General features: G+C 25.9%; 5 protein-coding genes across 5 annotated transcripts in view; 2 read left to right on the forward strand and 3 right to left on the reverse strand.

Moving 5' to 3' along the window:
- mRpL51 (mitochondrial ribosomal protein L51) overlaps nucleotides 1-336 on the reverse strand; it is a 13,765-nt gene extending 13,429 nt beyond the window's left edge. The window contains exon 1 of the mRNA XM_089221545.1: nucleotides 57-336. The gene's annotated coding sequence lies outside the window, so the exon portion shown is untranslated. The remainder of the gene's footprint in view (nucleotides 1-56) is intronic.
- Nucleotides 1-12,743, reverse strand: part of LOC149058087 (uncharacterized) — a 22,655-nt gene extending 9,912 nt beyond the window's left edge. Inside the window, exon 1 of the mRNA XM_089221543.1 lies at nucleotides 12,607-12,743. The gene's annotated coding sequence lies outside the window, so the exon portion shown is untranslated. The remainder of the gene's footprint in view (nucleotides 1-12,606) is intronic.
- LOC107166813 (uncharacterized) lies at nucleotides 4,610-12,900 on the forward strand. Its single transcript, XM_015515621.2, has 7 exons — nucleotides 4,610-4,845; nucleotides 10,416-11,393; nucleotides 11,465-11,625; nucleotides 11,705-11,811; nucleotides 11,998-12,260; nucleotides 12,340-12,506; nucleotides 12,614-12,900. Exons 1-7 carry the CDS (start codon nucleotides 4,770-4,772, stop codon nucleotides 12,779-12,781), a joined length of 1,920 nt encoding a protein of 639 aa, XP_015371107.2. The 5' UTR covers nucleotides 4,610-4,769; the 3' UTR covers nucleotides 12,782-12,900.
- A 1,900-nt stretch (nucleotides 12,901-14,800) lies between these two features.
- On the reverse strand, nucleotides 14,801-17,701 carry LOC107166814 (palmitoyltransferase ZDHHC16). The gene is made up of 8 exons (XM_015515622.2): nucleotides 17,501-17,701; nucleotides 17,214-17,361; nucleotides 16,937-17,128; nucleotides 16,751-16,868; nucleotides 16,077-16,258; nucleotides 15,902-16,013; nucleotides 15,653-15,845; nucleotides 14,801-15,446 (listed from the first exon to the last, which is right to left on the reverse strand). The coding sequence occupies exons 1-8, from the start codon at nucleotides 17,506-17,508 to the stop codon at nucleotides 15,338-15,340; spliced, it is 1,062 nt and encodes a 353-aa protein (XP_015371108.1). The 5' UTR covers nucleotides 17,509-17,701; the 3' UTR covers nucleotides 14,801-15,337.
- Nucleotides 17,702-17,911: 210 nt separating this feature from the next.
- rtet (major facilitator superfamily domain-containing protein rtet) lies at nucleotides 17,912-20,895 on the forward strand. The gene is made up of 9 exons (XM_015515614.2): nucleotides 17,912-18,552; nucleotides 18,615-18,718; nucleotides 18,788-18,946; nucleotides 19,384-19,566; nucleotides 19,643-19,751; nucleotides 19,836-20,056; nucleotides 20,126-20,216; nucleotides 20,287-20,424; nucleotides 20,498-20,895. The coding sequence occupies exons 1-9, from the start codon at nucleotides 18,330-18,332 to the stop codon at nucleotides 20,605-20,607; spliced, it is 1,338 nt and encodes a 445-aa protein (XP_015371100.2). The 5' UTR covers nucleotides 17,912-18,329; the 3' UTR covers nucleotides 20,608-20,895.
- Nucleotides 20,896-20,935: the final 40 nt, after the last annotated feature.

Below are 20,935 nucleotides of genomic sequence, written 5' to 3' on the forward strand. Positions count from 1 at the left end.
AAATGGGGGATTACGGAAACGGACATTTTTAATTTTTGACAGAAACAAGTAATTACCTTAATATATGCAGTACCCAGCACCAAATGCAGTGGCGTAACTAGCAGCAAATTTTTGGGGTAGCGAACACTTTTGTACATTTTTAACCTTTTTCCATTAGCACAAATAGGGGGCTATGTGGGCTAATAAAAAAAATTACATTATAATTTATTTATAAATTGTATTTATCATATCACATTTCAGTTTACAACAGTACTACAGTACAACAGTACTACAAATAATAATAACAAATCAAAATTCAAAATGATGAAACAATTTAAAATGTTAACAAGGATAAACCATTTTCTCGTTAGTCGTTATTGTAATGTTTTTGAATTATCATAGAATACAGATAATGAGATAACATAAAAATGTTCATGTTATCAATTGTTCTGTGCTACCAGTGCTACCACAACTGTCTGGGTTATATTTTGTAGTTATACTGTTATCACTTATCACTTATCAGTTACTCGGTGACATGCAAATTCACAACTAATTTTTTTTTTCATGATACGCTACGATCTATAATACGACGATTTTTTTTTATCAAATTATATAAATATTTTTGGGGTAGCAAAATGATACTCTTGCGACCCCATAATAATTTTGGGGGTCGCGACCGCTACCCCTCGCTACCCCATAGTTACGCCACTGACCAAATGAATAAAAATATGATTGCCAAAACATTTAATATTTATTCATACAGCATGTACTTATACAATATTTTTCTATTGTTTTTTTATTGAAATGTTTAACATTAACAGAAGACTTTACAAAACTCTACAAACAACTGTTGTTTTTTTTTTAAACTTATTATAGCTTATACTTATACCCGTTTCCGTTTTAAATTTGATAAAAATATATCCGTGAAATAACAGAATAAATTGCGTTTAATATATATGTTTTAATACATTTTAATTTCTAATTGAAGATAATATTATAATAATATTTATTGCTGTATTGGTTATTATTAACACTTTAACAAAGTTAGGATTATATATCTCTGAAATTGAGAAAATAATTAACTACTTAGGTATTCATTTTGTTTAATTCAGCGAAATTCTTTTTTATTTTTTGTATTATTAATAAATATAATAAACAAGCAATTAATAATAGCTTAAAATGAGTCTAAATATTTTTTAAATATCATTCTATGTATAGTGAAATAAAATAATAATATTAGTAAAACTTCCAAGTGCCACGAATAATATTATTTTTTTAAATAAGTACAACAAAGTATCTAAAAATCTATAATTTTCATAAACATATCTAATTTCATCAAAATGTTGATTTAAAATCACCAATCGGTATTTTAAATGCAAATCAAACAATTTGAAACTTATTTTACTGTCCTATTTTTGTTTCTATATATGCAGCACTATTTGCACTATAATTTTTACACTAATTACTAAATACTTTGCCTTATCTTTAAATGTTTTCTTATCATAAAACTGTTGACAATATAACATTTTACTACCCATGGTCATCACTCATCACTCATCACTGAATAGTCAATAAACGTAACATATTTGTCTAAGCTCACAAAATTAAACATCATTCATTACATTATATATTATGTAACAACTGATAAAAATTTGCATAGTAAAATGTATAGAATGTTGCCGGGATCTGTTAGGTCGTTAACCTTATAATCTATATAATATGCCACAACGACCTGTGTTCTTCCTATTCATGTTAACGATTTATATTTTGTATGACCAATTGTCGTATCGATGTTAAAATAAATATTAATGTTTCAAATATTTATAAATAGGTATTAGATACGATTTATCTTATAGAAAACGTTATACAAAAAAACTGATTTAAGAACTGAATAAGTTAAAAATACTCCAAAAGAAACACAACGAATAATGAAAAATATCAAAATAAAATGTACCTACTTATATATGGTATATTTTAATCTAGATAATATAATTAATATGAGTCGAATTTATAACTGAAATAGATTCATATGATATCGATCACCGATAATAGAAAAAAGCAAGCGACAGTAAAATTCAATTGATGTTTGTAAGTTGAAATAGGTAGTAGAAAGAAGCCCAACCCAAAAGTTTCACCTTTCGTAATTGTTCAAAGAACACATACACTTTGGAGTGGCTATTTTAGCATAAAATAAATAAATAATCTTATCGTTTTTTTTAGTAGGAAAAAGAAATTTAAGAAATATACAGCTACAATGTTACAATATACTTTCAATAATACTTTTTTTTTATACCTAATTATAATTAAATTCCTAAATTTTGTGGATTGATTTTAGATTTTGAGCGGATGTATATTGATTTTATACAATGATGATGTGTTTTTTATTTATTTTTATTTGTGTTTGCAATTAAATTTTGAGGCAGTAAAATTACTTCTATTTTTCTCTTCAGAATTTTTCTGTCAGCCAACTGATTTTAGTTGGTACTTTGAGATTAAAAATAAAAAATATAAAAAATAAAACGAGAATTTGAACGCAAAATCCATTTTCGACAAAATCCATTTTGTTTTTTGGGGTAACTCTAAAAATAATCACCTATATAGATTTATATTTTCACCATATGAATATATTATAGTATAGATGAATTTCCACCAAAACATACAATTTTCAAGATAAGTTTAACATAAATAGTTAATATTGCAAACAAAAAAATAAATAAACACAGTCATTTTTTATTTAGACATCTTAAACTCAGATATGGATGGAATCAGATATTTTAATAAATAATAACTATTTTGATTAAATTTAAAAATATTAGAGGGTCCTATATATTTTTTAAATATAATAAAACATTTTAAAAACACAATAACATATTCAATAATAATTTTTCCGGAAAAAATAAATTGAACTTATATACTATAGACTGCTTGTAAAAGTAATGTTTAATAGTAAAATTAATTACTATTTGATCACATACCTAATAATATTATAGAATGACAGGCCATCAATCTCAGAATCATTTTTCGCATACAATAATTGAATTTAAATTCAACAGTACGACTTCTCTAGACACCTAATGTACCTATATATATATCAGAGCTCTATTTGCCCACTTTTTTAGATTACGAACTCATAATTTTCTCGTTTGTTTATTGGATTTCAGGAAAAAAAGCCCTAACATTATTCATCGGAAATGAAAACCCCCTACCGACTAAATACATTATTCTTTTTTATTATAATTTACATTATTAAATATAGTCAATAGTCATAATATTATTAATCATATAATTTATCTATGTAACACTTCTTTTACATATCCATAACGACCATAGCCATACATATTAATAAACTAATACACACCTAACATTAATCAACTATAATGTTAAAACTTAAAACATGAATGTTAAAAATTGTTTCTCATTAATTATTAAACTATTTTATTATATTATTATGCATCGAAATCATCGAATGTATTATAATAGGTAATACATTTATTTTATTAAAAGGTAAATACATAAAAAAATTACATATAGTATATGACATTAACAATAATTAATTTGTCAAAAAAGTTTTACATAATCATTAATTTTATTGAAATATAGGTAGGTATAATGTTTAAAAATTTAAAATTATGAAATATACACTATAATGAAAAAAATTACGTGCTTAGTTGGTACGAGGCTATTTTCCGATTACCGTTCATTATGTACTACATGTTTCTAAGCAAATGCAATTAAGTTACGTTAAGGATTTTTATATTCTATAATTCAGACAATTCATTATTATTTACTATTTTAATAAATATTAAAATATTATACTATTTTACATTTTAATATTTATAAATTTAATAATATATGAGCCAAACTGTTAAAAGAGGTTCTATATTGATTTTGCGTGATCATAGAGCTTTTCACAATTTTAAGTTTTATGGACATTAGACATGCTAGGTATTTTTTTAATAACTATTTTAATTTCTTAATTACGTTTTATACCTACACCGACGTCAAAAATAATTTTTTATAACAAACATCGTATTTTTAAAAGTTATTCGGTTTATTTTTGTGAAAATTATTGATTCAACTGCAGTGATCTGAGGCCAATATTTTATACTAAGGTACATTAACTTGTTTTACAAGAAGATAATAAAATATTTCTTTATACGCTGTTACCACCTGTTGTGCCCTCTTGGGTCTAAAAGTGGTATTAAAAATCAGTACAAGCATACGTCATTTACATTCCAGATGATATTTTTCTTCATTTAGCATATTAACAAATAATAATACCTATATTTAGTTATTAATTATAGAAAACAAACATTATACATCCATACAGATTTACAGAGTATTAAATAGGTACCTATGTATATTTATTTATAATTTTGTATTCAAACCAAATTTTTCTGAAAATAATATTGTGTATGTTATATTTTATGATGATTAATATTCAAGGTTTTTCCAAAAATTAGATAATTCATTTCCTACATAATAACAGGCCTTAACTCTTGCCATCCTTGTTTGTAAACAGGTGGTAGGGCATTCAGCACAATTAAATATCCTCTCATAAATGTATGAAATAGTTTAAGGGGGGAAACCAGAATGGATTTCTGTTCATTTTCTTTATTCGCAATCAATTTATTGCATTTGGTCGTTAGTCTCGTCGTACAAGTCAAAGTCAGTAAACTATAGTGTAGTAGAAGTGAAGTGCATTTAATATTATAACACACACATAATAATAGGTAACTTATAATTATACATGTTATCATTGTTTATGTACGAGTAACGAAAATAATAATATGCGTTGTAATATACATGTCTGGAGAGCAATCGGTGCTTTGATTTTTGCGAGTTATTGTCAGGCACTTGAGCAAGGTACGTTGTGTGAAGAATATTTTTAATTTAGAAAATAGAAATCATATAATAATATATCCTAATTTAAACTAAGACTTTAATCTGTTGACGGTTACTTTCTTGAAATTATAATTATATATTGCGGCAGCAAATATTCAACTAACCACCGATCCTCCAAATATTGTATACCTATTACCATTGATTATAAATACTATATACAATTATAAGAAGGAGGCTTATCGATTATGAATTTTTCTTAGTTTCGTGGCATTGCTTTGATAATATCAATTACTAATTATATATGTACCAGAAATGGTTTTTTTTCCATGTCCGACGTAAGTGCATATGAGCATAAATATACTTTCAACAAATATTGTAATATTACATTAAAGTGACGAATTAAAAAAATATAATTAATGATTCTGATTTTCTTTCCCGGAGTGAAATCAATTATTCCTACGCAGGCTTTATACCTGTCATATTATATGCAATGATGTAGGTAAATAGCACCTATTAAGTATTAATCCATTATAATATAATCTTGCTAAACATTTTGTTTTTAATAATTTAGATAATGTTAATATTGTGATTGGGGTAAGGTCTGTATTTATATAAAAATTTAAAGGAAAATATAATCAAAAAATACCTATATACATCAGTGGCGTACTGGCGTCATTTCAGTTTTTGACAGGGAGAGGCAAAAGTTTTTACCTACCCATAATAACACTTGCTAACAATTAAATTTACAATTACACTTGTATCTCAATAGCCTTTTTACATAATTTTATAGATACTAGTTATTTATGCATTATGCCTTATCTCATATATATAATAATTAATAATATGTACTAGGTAGATTATAGAGGAATACCCAATATTACATATGAGCCATAGGCGTGCGCAGGCCTCTTTTTCAGGATATGCAGAAGGCTGACAATAGCGCGCCCTGAAAGTTATTTTAAGCTCGTAAAATTCTGATAATATATGTATACACAACTCACAAATATTGAAAAAACCTACTGTTTAATTAAAAAAATATTGTAATAAATACTATTACATAACACAAGATGTATGTATTTTGCAAATATTTGGTAGTTGATAACTGATAACTGGATGTTTCAATTTTCCATAGTCGATGTTCGCCCCTCACGGAACTTCAGGGTATGCAATTGCATACCCTGCATACCCCCTACGCACGCCTATGAATTATGAGCTAGAGCTATCATACGATGACTTATTTTGAGAAGAATTTTACCTCAATGATGTCCTATTTACGTCAAATATGAGTATAAATGTATTTGCAAAAAATAAAACAAAACATACGGTAAATTATTAATTATTTTTTATTAATTAATGTTTTTAAAGTGTTGCTTAGGCCGGTTCTAACAATGTCGGGTTTAAGTGTTCGTTAACAGCTAACCGACAGTTAGTGGGGATTTTTACCGGCAGAATTCCGCCAGTTAAGCGTGCGTTAACTTTAATCGGACATTGTGATAATGGCCCTAAGATAGTTAGAATGTTAGATGCTAGGCATTAACTGGGTATTTTCTAGTCTTCATAGTCCCAAACATATCAACAGCTTGATTTACATCTATTAGTTAAGGTAATGAAATAATTTGAAATGTTAATTTATAGCGGGATTGCGGATCGCTCATCATAAGGGGAGAGGGAGGGGGGGAAATGCCCACCCTGCCACTTCCAAATGATGCCACTACTCCACTAATATACATTATGATCAATTAATAATTAAATTAAAAAATACACATGAATGTATGGTATCATTTCATAAAAACACGATCTTTAGTAACTGTAAAAAAATAAAGTAAAATCCATCCCACAATTTCCTGTAATATATATTGTTATAATTTATAATACAATACTCAATAGGGATATTAAAGCGAATAGTATAGTTGCAAATTTTTGATAAATGATTCACACAGGAAATAAGCTTATGTATTATCATCATTTGTTAGTGAAAATTAATGAAATATCTACTACAATATAAAAAAATAATTTTGACAAGCTACTAAACATTTATCAATAAATATTTTAAAATAAAATAAAATAACCATTAAAATCATTAGAACTTTGTTTTAACTAATACATACATAAAATATAGCTCTTTTAATTAGTACAACTGCTTATATATAATCTAAAAAAAAAAAAATGAAACAAAAGTATTGTTTTGTTTCGCTCATCTTGATAAGACTATAATAAAGATAAATTATTATTTTTAATTTCATCACAGCCGTTAATCACTATAGCATTAAAAAAATAAGGCGCTCTCAAAAATTCTAAAATTTCTTGTCCAAAATAAAATATGCGTTTAAAATACACGAAAATAGATTAGTGATACCTGAAGGAGATGGAAAACACCTTTTTACTTTTTAGAATCCCAAAAACTGAAAAAGCTTAAATGTATATAACAATTCGGTTTTTAAGAACAACCATAAAAATCAAATTTTTTGCAAACAATTAATCATGCTTCATCTAGGGAGGGAGGTCCGCATATTATAAATGTTCATTTGTCTTGATTATTAACTGTCGACTTTAAAATAAGTACACACATATCTGCTATCTCCGTCTTACAAGTGCATAACATCGCAAATTTACGCTTACCATATCACGTTTAACTGCGTTAGTTTAAAATAAGAGTAAATTGACCTATTAAGAAACTTGATGTTAAGAACATAATCGGTGTTTATATGTGTGTTTTTACGATAACTTAGTTTTTAAGTGAGTTATAAGCATTTTTAATTTTCACTTTTTTATACACGGATAACTTGCAATATAATTGAACTATCGAAAAAAACCCGCATACAAACACACATAATGTTCTTAACATCAAGTTTCATAATAGGTTCACGCTAATTTTTAAACTAACGGAGCTTAACGGTGATCAACTAAGCGCAAATTTGTTATGTTATGTACTTGTAAGACAGAGACAACAAATGGTTGATTAGCGTCCTCTTAAGCGTCATAATATGATATACAACAACATAATAATAATATTTATGTCTATATATATTATACGGTCATACGGATATACCTATTATATATATATATATATATTAATATTATATACTGTATTGCCATTAACTGCATTCCAGAGGTTATAATTATTCTAGTTTACAGAACAACAAGTCTATTTATATGCTAATTGCGTATAATATACAAACATAATGGATTTCATTTTCATACTCTTCTTTTTCCTAAAAACGATTATAATACGCATTTATTAATTTACAAATACAACACACGTTAAATTTGGGTTAAATTTTCGCCAAAAATATATAGGTAGTCCATAAGAAATAATGGGTATTGAACCATTATCCGAAAGTCCATCGGAATTAGTGTTTTATTTATTGAAGGTCAATGCGTCACATCGATGCATCACACTTGTTAGAGCGAATTTGCATTTACATTCGTGTCTTAAACCAGTAGTTAACATTAAGCTTAAGAAGTCCTTTTACTTACCCATGGATCGGTCGCAAAACTTTCCCCCATAGTAATTACTAATTATATAATAAGCCAATATCCATAATCATTTATACCAAGCACACTGTTCTATATCACGTAAATATACTATAGGTACACTTTGTATAATGTAAAATTTATTAATTTTGTGATATTTTACTATTTAGTATGTTTTATATATTCTGTAACATATTAAATTAAAAAACATTTTAGAAGGTAGGTATATATATTTTTATACGCATCACTTGTACGATGGATATACACATACAACTATGCAAGTGTGGCGTCCTCTTAAGTAGATGACGCTCTGCTATACAGTATAATGGATAGTGTTCAATTTTAATTCAAATAATTCAATGATAGGTAAAAGGGTTTTCGGCCAATGATATTTTATGAAATATTTATATTATTATTATTTCAACTGTAGTCGTTAGATTGAGTTTAATAGCATATTATTATACTTGTATCTTTATAGGTATCTATTATAGGTAGTAATATTATAATATGTATAGTTTGAAAGTTTCAAGTACCCACGAATAATATTTTTAAATAACATTAGGCATAACTAAAATCTTTATTCTTTGATATTTAATAATATATAATTTCGTGCAAATTTGAACTTAAAATAACTATATACATAAAAACTGTGTTTACATATATTTTAGATTTTTTTTGTCTACCGAATTAACTATTTACGTTGAACTTTTTTTTCGATATTAGTTCTAAAACCTAATAATAACAGAAGATTGTATGTAATATGCTTATAAAGAATTCAAGACGAGTCAAAATATTTCAAAAGTATAGTGTATAGCAAATGATAAATATTAATATAAACATTCAGTGAAAATTTAATGTATCTACGATAATTTGTTTTAAAATTACATCAAAATCCAAAATTGATTTTGTCAAAAAAAGATTTTGAGTAAAAATACCTGTTTTCCCTTAATTTTTTTCGTTTTTTCTTCGGTGCTTTTGAAAACTACAGGGAATTTTAAAGATCTCCAGAAAGTACCAACTAGGATCACTTTCCCATTGGAAAATACACTGAAGATGAAAATCGAAGAATTAGTTCGACAACTTTCGTCTTTCCGTGTACACAGACATAAAAAAAAAATTTTTAACATTATTGTAAAACCAACGTTTTGAATTCATAATCTAAAATTTCAAAACATTTTATTTTGTTGAGAAGATATTTTGACATTAAACTGATGATAATTGATAACGATTAACAATATCTGCACTGTTGTGCCTAACCTACACTAGTATTAAATAGTTATACACTAATGCTTAAGCCCAAAGTTTACTTATCAATGCTAGTAGTGAATACATATTTATTTAAAATTATTATTTACAGATTTAGTACAATAACACCTAGATACCTTGTACCTACATTCTTTAATTAACTATCGAAACATTTGTAGCAGTAGCGAATCGAGATTATGTTTTGGTTGGTGTTGTTTTAATAATAATTCACTTAAAGATACTTCTTACCGACATGAAATCTGGGTATAAATAAATTTAACGATTAATACGTAATAACACTAATAACTGTTATCTAAGTAGTTTATAATTTAAAAAAAAGTGCAATAATAATTGAAAAAATGAAAATTAAATGCTTCAGCTCCAAGCAACCCTTCCCCCTAAACCTGTCAGCGAATCAAAAATATTTTAAAATCTTGACAAAAATAAATTCAAAAAGATTGTTTGAAATAATTGTTTATGTAAAAGATAATTTCTTATGCTTAAAGTAATATTAGAATTTTTGTACAAATTTATAACATTTAAAAATAAAAATAACAACAGTAGTCTATCATAATTTTAATATATATTATATAAGTTTAACCTTTACAAATAATAACTGTATAAAAATATATTGTTTCATAAATTATTTATTCATTTCTAAAATTGATTAATTTAACTTTTATAGATTCTAAATGATGGCAAACAATAATTGACGCCATTAATCATAATTTATTGTGATACATTCTCAATTAGCTTTCTATTTATATCATACATATTATGATAAAAATATTATTTATTTTAATTTATTTAAATGCAAATTTAAACATGGGCGATATTCTAATATAGTGATATGTATAATTTATTATTTACAGAAATAGGTGATGAATGTACAAACAAAAATGGTATTGTTGGATTTTGTCAACATAGAAGCAAATGTCAAAGAGATACTGATTTAGGAGCTATATGCAATTCTAAACAGACTATTATTTGTTGTGCTAAAAATGTTCTAAGAAACAAATATTTTGTCTCAAGTGACGATCAAAAGGAGGATCGATCAATACAACCTCCATTTGGTTTTAATCCTGATTTCTTTCATGCACCTGTGTTACAACCAAATCCAATCACAAATATAAATTTTTTTAATTATCAAAAACCAAAACCTACCAATTTCGTAGCTAATGTTTTACATACTATGGAGTTTGTGGAAGATAGACCTTATCAAAACTATGAACAAGATGTAGTTATTAAGCCTAATAAAAATAGAACTACACCTACTAGACCTACAAATGAATATGGGTTTTATAGCAGTAATAATAATAAACCAAGTTCAAACAACGAAAATATTATGTATGGCAGTGATCAAACTACAAATATACCTCAAAATTATTACAACTATCCTAACTATGAAACACAGAGGCCTGTAATTCAGGATCAAAATAATAATTTCAATCGACCAAACTTTTTAACATATCCACAAGTTCAAAATAATAATAAACACAAAAATTCTGTACCTCAAAGACCGAATTATAATCAATATGATAATCAACCACACCAAGTAACATATGAATCAAATCAAAATAACAATCCTAATTATTATGCTACTACTAAAAAACCACAGTATATTTATAGCTCAGGGAACGAAGAAAACAATTCACCGCTTCAAAACAGTGAGATCAATCATAGTAGTTATGAAGAAAATAAGAGGCCAAGTACCACTAATCATAAGACTAGTAGCAGTATATTATTTCCTGATGATTTAACCGATACAGCATTTACAACAACCACCAAAAAATATTATGAATATTATGAAAATAGACCAAATGAAAATAATAAACGCATCAGTGAAAAAAGTAAAATCAATAAAATTAAAATTAGACTAGCAAACAGAATGATAAGCATTAAATATTAATTTTTATCATAGAATGCGAAGAATATTCCAAGACATTGAGAACAACTGTTTCTGTATTACCTCTGTCAATTGACACAGCATCAAAGCCAGTGTCAATAGAAAAATGTGATTCAAAAAGTGTTGGGTTAATTGTTGGTGGAACTGAAGCTGAATTAGGAGAATTCCCACATATGGTATAGTACTATAATTAATTTGAAGTGATGAAATATTAATATACCTATATTTACAATGTTATCTCATTTTTGTACATAGGCGGCAGTAGGATTCAGCGCAGGGTCTGGAATTTTATGGAATTGTGGGGGAACATTAATTAGTGAACAATTTGTGTTGACAGCTGCTCATTGTACGCATAGCTCATTGTAAGTTGATAACTTATTTGGTATTAAAATCTACTAACTACCTGTCAATTAAATATTATACAAATCATTATCAATATTACATTTTTATAATAAATTAAACAATTAAACAACTTAACTTCCCTAAAATATGTGCTTATAGTTTTATACATATGTCAAAATATATATTTAATAATGAATGTTTTACAGGGGTGCTCCAGTACGAGTGAGATTGGGAGATTTGAATTTACAGACTAATAATGATGGAGCTCATCCAGTAGAATTTCTGGTGGATGAAACCATTGTGCATCCTGATTATATTAAAACATCTAAATATAATGACATCGCACTATTACGTTTAGATAATAAAGTTAAGTTAAATGATCACATTCGGCCAGCTTGTCTTAACAGTAATGACAATATCAATTATTCACAAAAAGTTACAGCCACTGGATGGGGAAGTATTCAATATGGTAATTTAAAGCATAAAATATTTAATATGTACTCAGCTTTTCTAAAAAAAATATGTAAAATATTAATTTTTTGATTTAGGTGACCGTTCAAGTGATCATTTATTAAAAGTAGACTTAGATTTAATAAATAATTCCCAGTGTAGCAAATTATATGAAGCAGAAAGCAAAACAAGAACCCTAAATAGAGGTATTATAGATTCTATGTTGTGTGCTGGAGATTTGGCAGGAGGACATGATACTTGTTTGGTTGGTGAAATTTCAAATTACATAATTATTTATTCAATAACCATAAACCAATAGAATTTAAATTGAACAAATAAATATTTTTAATTAAATTATTACTTACTGTTTAGGGTGATTCTGGCGGACCACTCGTGGTGAAATCAGAGAAAAATGCATGTATTTTCAATTTAATTGGAATAACATCATTTGGAAAATTGTGTGCAACAGAAAATTCACCCGGTGTATACACTAAAGTTTCAGCATTTTTATCTTGGATAGAACAAATTGTTTGGCTCTAAAAAGAAGATAACTTGCACATTATGACAGACCTATTTATATTTAATAATAGCTTATTTTTATATGTGTACCTATATAAGATTTTTGTAAATAATTAAAATTATATTATTTTATTTCGTAATTTCAATGATATTAATTTATACATTCAGATCATATTCAGTAAGGCCCAATATCTTTTTGAAGGATAATTTTAGAAAGATAGACAATTGGGTATCACTACTGTACATTAGGTGTCCTGTAGCCTTGTGGGTCACTGTAATGCAGTGGCGTGACAAAGGACTATATTTGAGGCACGTGCCTCATTTTGAGAGGTGGTGGGTGCCCTCAAAGATCATCTAATGTGTTAAAAAAAGCATTATTATTTAAATTAATTAATATATTTTATCTTAAAAAAATGTTTTAATGTTTTTTGTGATGGTTGGAGTGGGTGATTGGTCTGCCTCATAAAGTCATAACTTAATGAAGTTTGCCACGCCACTGCTGTAATGCATATGTTACATCTTACATTTGAATTCAAAGTTCATATGAAAAATGATTCAGAGCTTAGACTATCTGTCAGCTTACATTACTAAATGTATAATATGATGTAATTTATATTAAAGTAATTTATCCTTCTGTTAGAAATTAGTTGAATTAATTATTACATGAAAAATTTTATTTGAAAATGTCGTTAGTTGTATAAAATACAATACAGAATAAGTATGTCCCAAAAGTATCATCCTCTTAAAAAATTAAATGCAGCTTTTTCCAGTAGTTAAGTATAAAAAATCTAATTATATGGCAAAGATTCAATTAAGTTTTTTAAATTTTCTAGATAGCCATTTTCTTGTTCTTTTTTTATACAACAATTTAAAAAAATTATTGAGCAACTGACCAAATTAAAGTAAATTTAGTAGCTTACTTAGTTAACATACCCAGGTAGTTGATATCCCACTGTGCAATGTTCCATCACATAAATGTTTCAGAGAAGTTTCAAATCAACTTGTAACATTGCATAGTTACTTTTACGTTGCACCGATGTTGTGGTAACTGCCATTGTGTTTAAGCTTGTTAAAAATAGAAAAACTTTCGTTGAAACTTGTATTACAATTTAATTGCACAAACAAAATTAATTTTCTCAAAAACTGGTTTTGCTCAAATCTTTTTTTTTTAAATTTGTTTTTGTTTTTCCCTATGGTCTGAAAAAACTATTGAGTTTTTCACTTTTGGCTCTCCCTTCCCTCCTAATAAAGAAACAAGATTTTTTTCCTACCAGAAAAGATAATGAAATAAGCAATAATAAAATAAACAACAACATCTACTCATCATTGTAAAATAATTACATTCATTACTCGACTACAAATCTAAAAAATAGATTATATATAGATGAGTATAGAAATATTTAATGTATTTTCCTTCCATTTTGTTATATACTATTAATTAGGTTATTCTAAAAAATTTATTTTATAAAAAATTTTAAACAAACTTTATTAAGCAAGACATATAAATGTATATCACTTTCTTTATTATTAACAATTTGTATATTAATTTTAATTAAACTATTGTTTAGACCTACATAAAATAGATTTTTCCTAAGCATAAGACACATGATATATTGTCACATCAATCTATCTTGTTCTAAATATAATAAAAACACAATATAGTTAGAAATTTAAAGATTATAGATAATAGATAAATCTAAGTTCAAAAATTAGTTTTGGATATTAGAAGATAATTGTTATTGTCCAAAAAAGATTTAGTATATGATACTGCACATGTCTCATAGAGACATAGACCATAGTTTCATTTAATGTATCTTACCAAAGAATTTTAATGTTAGTCTAATATGTCATGTAACTATTTTTATTTATTATCACCTAGTACTGAAGAAATATTAAAACAACTTTATTAAACAAAGCTCTATTTAAAATGATTTATCTAGTTTTTACATAGTTTATGAATGCTTCTAATTAAAAATACAACACAGCTTTGCATAGGCACATAATGGCAATAAAAGTAAGACAAAGTAACCACTCTTAGAATTATGTCAACACTTTTTCATAAATATTTATTATGTATTATTAATTAGAATATTACATCATCATAAATAAATTATTTACATAAAGATATTAAGATGATGCTACACAAATATTTGTGGTCTCTGTCATACAAGTGCATAACATCAACTTTACGCTTAGCTGATTACTTTTAGCTCCATTAGCTTAAAAATTAGAGTGAATCAACCTATTATGAAACTTGACGTTAAGAACATTAAGTGTGTTTGTATGTGAGTTTTTTTACGATAGTTCAATTTTATTGCAAATTATGCGGATATAAAGATATAAAGCATAAATTAAAAATGCTCATAACTCACTTAAAAACCAAGTTATTGTAAAAAATCCACATACAAACACAGAAATGTTTTACCACCAGGTTTCATAACAGGTCAATTTACTCTTATTTTTAGACTAATGGAGTTAAGCATGATATTGTAAGCGTAAATTTGCTATGTTATGCACTTGTAAGACAGAGACATAAAATATGTGTGTAGCGTCCTCTTAAACACTTACATTACATATTTACTGTTTATAATGATAAAACACTTCAAATATATCATTTTTGGTAGGCCATATGAATCCGTTTCCTATTGGCTTATGAGTTGAAGGAAATACAATATGCCTCCAATTCCTGAAAAAAAATCAAATTGTTTGTTTTTATTTCAAATTATTATAGGCAAATTATTTATTGTAATAGATGTAAAATATAAATGTCATTGACGTGGACATCCTAAAGCCTAGCCTTATAGTTAGTTATCAAACTTGAAGGTAACTTCATTATTCTATTTATATATTTTTCTAATTAAAATTCAAACAGCGATTACTAGTTAAATTTACCTTCCACTATGAAGTCCAAGGAAGATAATCCAATTCATTTTCATTCCATAATCATACACATTAACATACTCAAAGTTTATAGCTGACAATCTTTCTGTTTCAAATTTATTTATATGTCCTTCAATGCTTGTTTCACCATAACTTATTAATAGACCATGCCACATAGTTAAAATAGCTAAGGCGATAAAAACTCCTGAAATTATTTGTTGAATAAAATATAAATTGTTACTAAAGGTCATTTAAAATTACCACATGTTATAAAAGTTATGACCATAATACACCAAAACCTCCATTCTGCAAAATGATCAATATCAAAGTTTTGGTTTTCATATTCATCTTGAAATGTTAAAACCCAGTCTGTCTGAATATTAAATAATATTTTATATTCATATATATCGAGTCTAAATATTTAGGTTTGACTTACTTTTGATAAAGAAGTATTGGCTTTAATTGGATGCCCTACTGGTTCCTCTTCTCTATAGAATATTTCTGTGAAAACTATGTCAGCTCCAAATGTTATCAAAAATAATGAGCCTAATGTCATGTAGACCATGTAGAGAAAAAAATAACGGTGGTTATAAAACCCAACACAGTTGTTTATCCAAGCTTTAAAATATTATTAAGAAAAATATTTTGATAATATTTTAAATATCTATTGAATATATACTCCCTCTATCAATTTTCTATTAAATGCATTTTTTTCAAAATTTATCTTGTTATCATAAACAATATTTTTAAAATCATTTTATATCACAAATCATATAGGTGAGCCACGAATCACAGCTTAAGAACCGCTGGTATACATATTTATTATTTATAAATCAATAAAGAAAATGTGTCAAAAATATATTTTCTAAAATAGATGAAGATTTGAGATAATCTAGTTCACACTCACTAGTTCTACCATTGGAAACAATAAAATCACTACAGAACATATTAGACATTAATATACAAATTATTTATACTTGAATAATATACTAAACCAATATTTACTACTTAACAATTACTAGATTTATAAATGTGGTTAATTAAATAATAATAATAATTTATAATATATTATGGATATATTATTATTTTAATATTGTATATTAAGGATACGACAATGGTGATCCATTTTGAGAATGCATTTATTACAAATTGAACAATGGTGTGTACGAGGAGGCTTAGGAGAATCACACTTCTTACAAATTATTACATCATTATAAATTAAACTGTTCTGAAAATGCACAAATAATTAATATTTTTATTTATTAGTCAGTTATTAAAAAGAAAAAAATAGTATACTGGAGTAGGAAATCCAGGTGGTGTAGTGACTCCCATATAATAATGAAATATAACATTTATTAATAACCAATTTCCAAATATTAACAAGAACACCGTTAAAACTTTATTATTATTCCACCAATATGGTACACCAATCCAATAAGCCACGATCACTACAAATGTTGTTAATACAATCACTAGAACAACCATAATCTAAAAAATCAATAATTTAAATTATATATTTTAGAAATAAATAAATTTTATTTTTCATAAATAAATAATCCTAATCGTAACTTACTTTTCCAAAAATGCTTGTATATTTGTCAACAATTTTAAACAAAGGCTCTAGTAATAAATCACACATATGTTCATAGGTTTCATTTTGTATATATACATAATTTATGAAATAATTTTTAAACCGATACCATAATTTCTTAAATTTTGCTCTGAAAAACAATTAAAATTGAGGAATATATTATTCTATTAGTTTTATTATACTATAAATAAAATATAATAACTGTTGCTAACAGTATTACATTTAACTGCTTAATTTATATAAATTGTAAAGATTAGTATTAAAATTACTTTATCATCCTTTAAATAGACATATAAATTATTAATCAATTAATATAATGTATTGTGATCAACAAATTATGAAAGCTCAAAACAATATGTTGTTGTTGAGTGTCGACATCAAACAAGCTCAGTAAATTAATTTAATTATTATTATTTGTAATTCGGTGAATTACTAAAGTTTTAACTTTTTAAGTAATTTATGATTATTCTTTTTCAAATTTTAAATTTTAAAATATCGATTGTTATAATCAGATAACAGCGGATAAATGGTTTAAAACATGGATTAAAGAATATATTTTTCTTATCAATTTTAAGACGCGCCTTTCAACTTTTAAATAAGAATGTTGATTAAATAAAATATAAAATTGAACTACCAATAATTTATTGAGTTAGGAATTTTTAGAAAATGTAGTAAAATATTTTTAATGAAGTTATGCATTTTTCATAAACCTAGCGACATGATTACTATATTTTTTTTTTTTTATATAAAGAAATGGTTTTTGTATAAAAATGTAAGATTAAATTAAAACTGATAAACAACTTTCTAGTACTAAAAGGTACCTACCTAGTAATAAAGTGAAAGTAGATATTTTGTTTAATATCTGTGAATTGTGGCACTGGTGTGTAGGTGTAATTATCATTATGTAACAGGTATCTGGTTCAAAGTCCATTTTATTGCTTTTAAATTTTACCTTATGTTACTAGCTAAAAGCTAAACAAAATATACAATTATTAGATATGCATACATAATATTGCTATTGTATTTTTTTAAATTCAAATACTTACTCGCATAGACTACTTAATGTGAATTATATTTAAACTTTTATCTAATATTCAAATGGCAACAAAAAGCTCACAAAACACTACCGGTTATGTGGTGTTTATATCGTTATTATTTGATTTACTGGCATTTACTATGATATTACCACTTTTCCCATCATTACTGGACTATTATAAACAAAATGACTCTGGTGGATTGTACCAATGGCTGGAACAACAAATAGGCGTCTTTCAAAAAATTATTGGTGTACCAGATAAATTTAATGGAGTTTTATTTGGTGGTAAGTAATACAATTAAATTTAAAAATATAATTTGGAACTAACACAAAATTGAATCATATAGGTATACTGGGATCATTGTTTTCATTTTTACAATTTGCTTCATCACCTATCCTCGGTGGAATAAGTGATGTTTATGGACGTAAGCCAGTCATGATTATATGTTTGGTAAGTTCCATACTATGGTCTTACATTATTATATTTACATATTTATATTTGACATAATAAATATTTTAGGTAGGCATTTTATCTTCTTACATAATATGGTCAAAGGCAACAACATTTTCTTTATTTGTTTGGTCACGTATTATTGGTGGTCTTAGTAAAGGCAATGTTAGTTTATCAATGGCTATTGTTACAGATGTATATGTACCAGAAAAGCGCGGAAGAGGAATGGTAAATATATTTTTGTCAAAAATTAATACTTAATTTTTATGTATAAAAACAAATATTTTTTGATTTGGTCTTAAGTAAAATATATAAGCTACAATTATTTGTCGTTTAAATATTATATACTATGAGTAATTAAAAAAATTAAAATATTTTCTAATCAAGTTAAATTATAATTTTATTTAAATATAACATAGTATATTGATATATTTTATTGTTATAATTTTGTAGAAATTATAGTGATGCAAAATTACTTGATGATGGAAATATAAAATTAATACAGACTACATTTTTTTTAACTCCTTTAAAAAAAAAATAAATTTTATTTATTGGATTATAATTTGATGTTGTTCATGCATTATAAATTGATCACATATTATTTTTGAAGTAGTGTAAGGAAAATAATATTATGGAAATTACATGTATAAATATTTACATTTTAGGCGATGATTGGAATAGCATTTTCTGTGGGATTTGTATTTGGTCCTATGATAGGAGCAGCATATGCTAAATGGTCTCATGGTCAAGAAGGGGTCTGGTTTGTTCAACCTGCTTTACTTGCAGTTGTTTTGACCATAATTAATATAATTTTTGTAACTTTTACATTTAAAGAATCACTTCCAAAAGTAATAAATTATTATTATTTTTAATGCATTAATTTAAAAATATTTTTTATAATATTTGTTGATTTTATTATTCTAGAAAAATAGAGCTTCTTCAGTTGCTGGAAAATTGTCAGAAGCATTTACATACATTAATGTGATAGATTTATTCAAATTTAAACTTTTGGATGGTGTTGTTCAATCTGAAGGTAATAGTTATTAACTTAATTACTGTAATTTATTGTCATTGATATGTATATATATTATATAATTATCTTGTTTTTAATTTTTAGATATTAAGAAGTTACGCACATTGGGTACTGTCTATTTTACTTATTTATTTCTATATTCTGGATTAGAATTTACATTGACATTTTTGACACACAACAAATTTGGATATACCTCAATGCAACAAGGTTGGATGTTTTTTGGTATTGGTATTACCATGGCTATTTTACAGGGTGGTTGGGTTCGAAGAATACCTCCAGCACGTACAGCTAAAACTGCCACTTTAGTAAAAATTTAAATTTTTATTTAATTATCTATGTTTAATTATTTGAATAAATTTTATTTAATGTTGTAGGGACTTTTACTTATAGTTCCATCGTTCATATGTGTTGGAATGGCTGAATCTCCTCCACTTTTTATTTTTGGTTTATTTCTTTATGCTGTTTGTAAGAAATAAATTAAATCTCTTCAAATATTTAAACTAGACTTTTTATTAAAATTTATTTTATTTTTCAGCTACCTCTATTGTTGTTCCGTGTATGACTACATTAGCATCACATTATGGATCTAATGCTCATAAAGGGAAAGCGATGGGTACATTCCGTTCATTAGGTGCTTTAGCTCGAGCTGTTGGACCAGTTTTTGCTTCAATGTGTTAGTTTTTATAATTTTTAAATATTCTTTAATTTGAGTTATATCTAATATAATGTATTAATTTGTATTTTAGTATATTGGTCTATTGGTCCAAGGATTACATATTGCATTGGAGGCATTTTATTATTGTTACCCTGGTTTTTGTTAAAGAAAACATTGAAGAACACTAAGGAAAAAATATAATTTACATTTTTATAATATGTTATACATTATCATATTTTAAGTAAAATTATTTATATGTGTTGTGATATGTGTGTAAATCATTGTTATATTAATATTATACCCATTTGGGAAACATTAATTGCTAATGAAAAACTCAATTATATATTTTAAAATCTAGATACAAATATCATCATCAAAAACATTTATATTATTGTACCAAAGACTATTGTGGCATATATAAATAAAAAGAATAAGAAACTTGTTAAATAAAAACTGTTTGATTATTTTTTTTGTAATTAAGTACTGAAAGTTGTTGTTTTTTATAAATTTTTTTTATTGAACATTGAAA

Source organism: Diuraphis noxia, unplaced genomic scaffold (assembly GCF_037042655.1).
Source record: "Diuraphis noxia isolate RWA-SAM2 unplaced genomic scaffold, SU_Dnox_SAM2 contig0002, whole genome shotgun sequence".
Lineage (NCBI taxonomy): Eukaryota > Metazoa > Arthropoda > Insecta > Hemiptera > Aphididae > Diuraphis > Diuraphis noxia.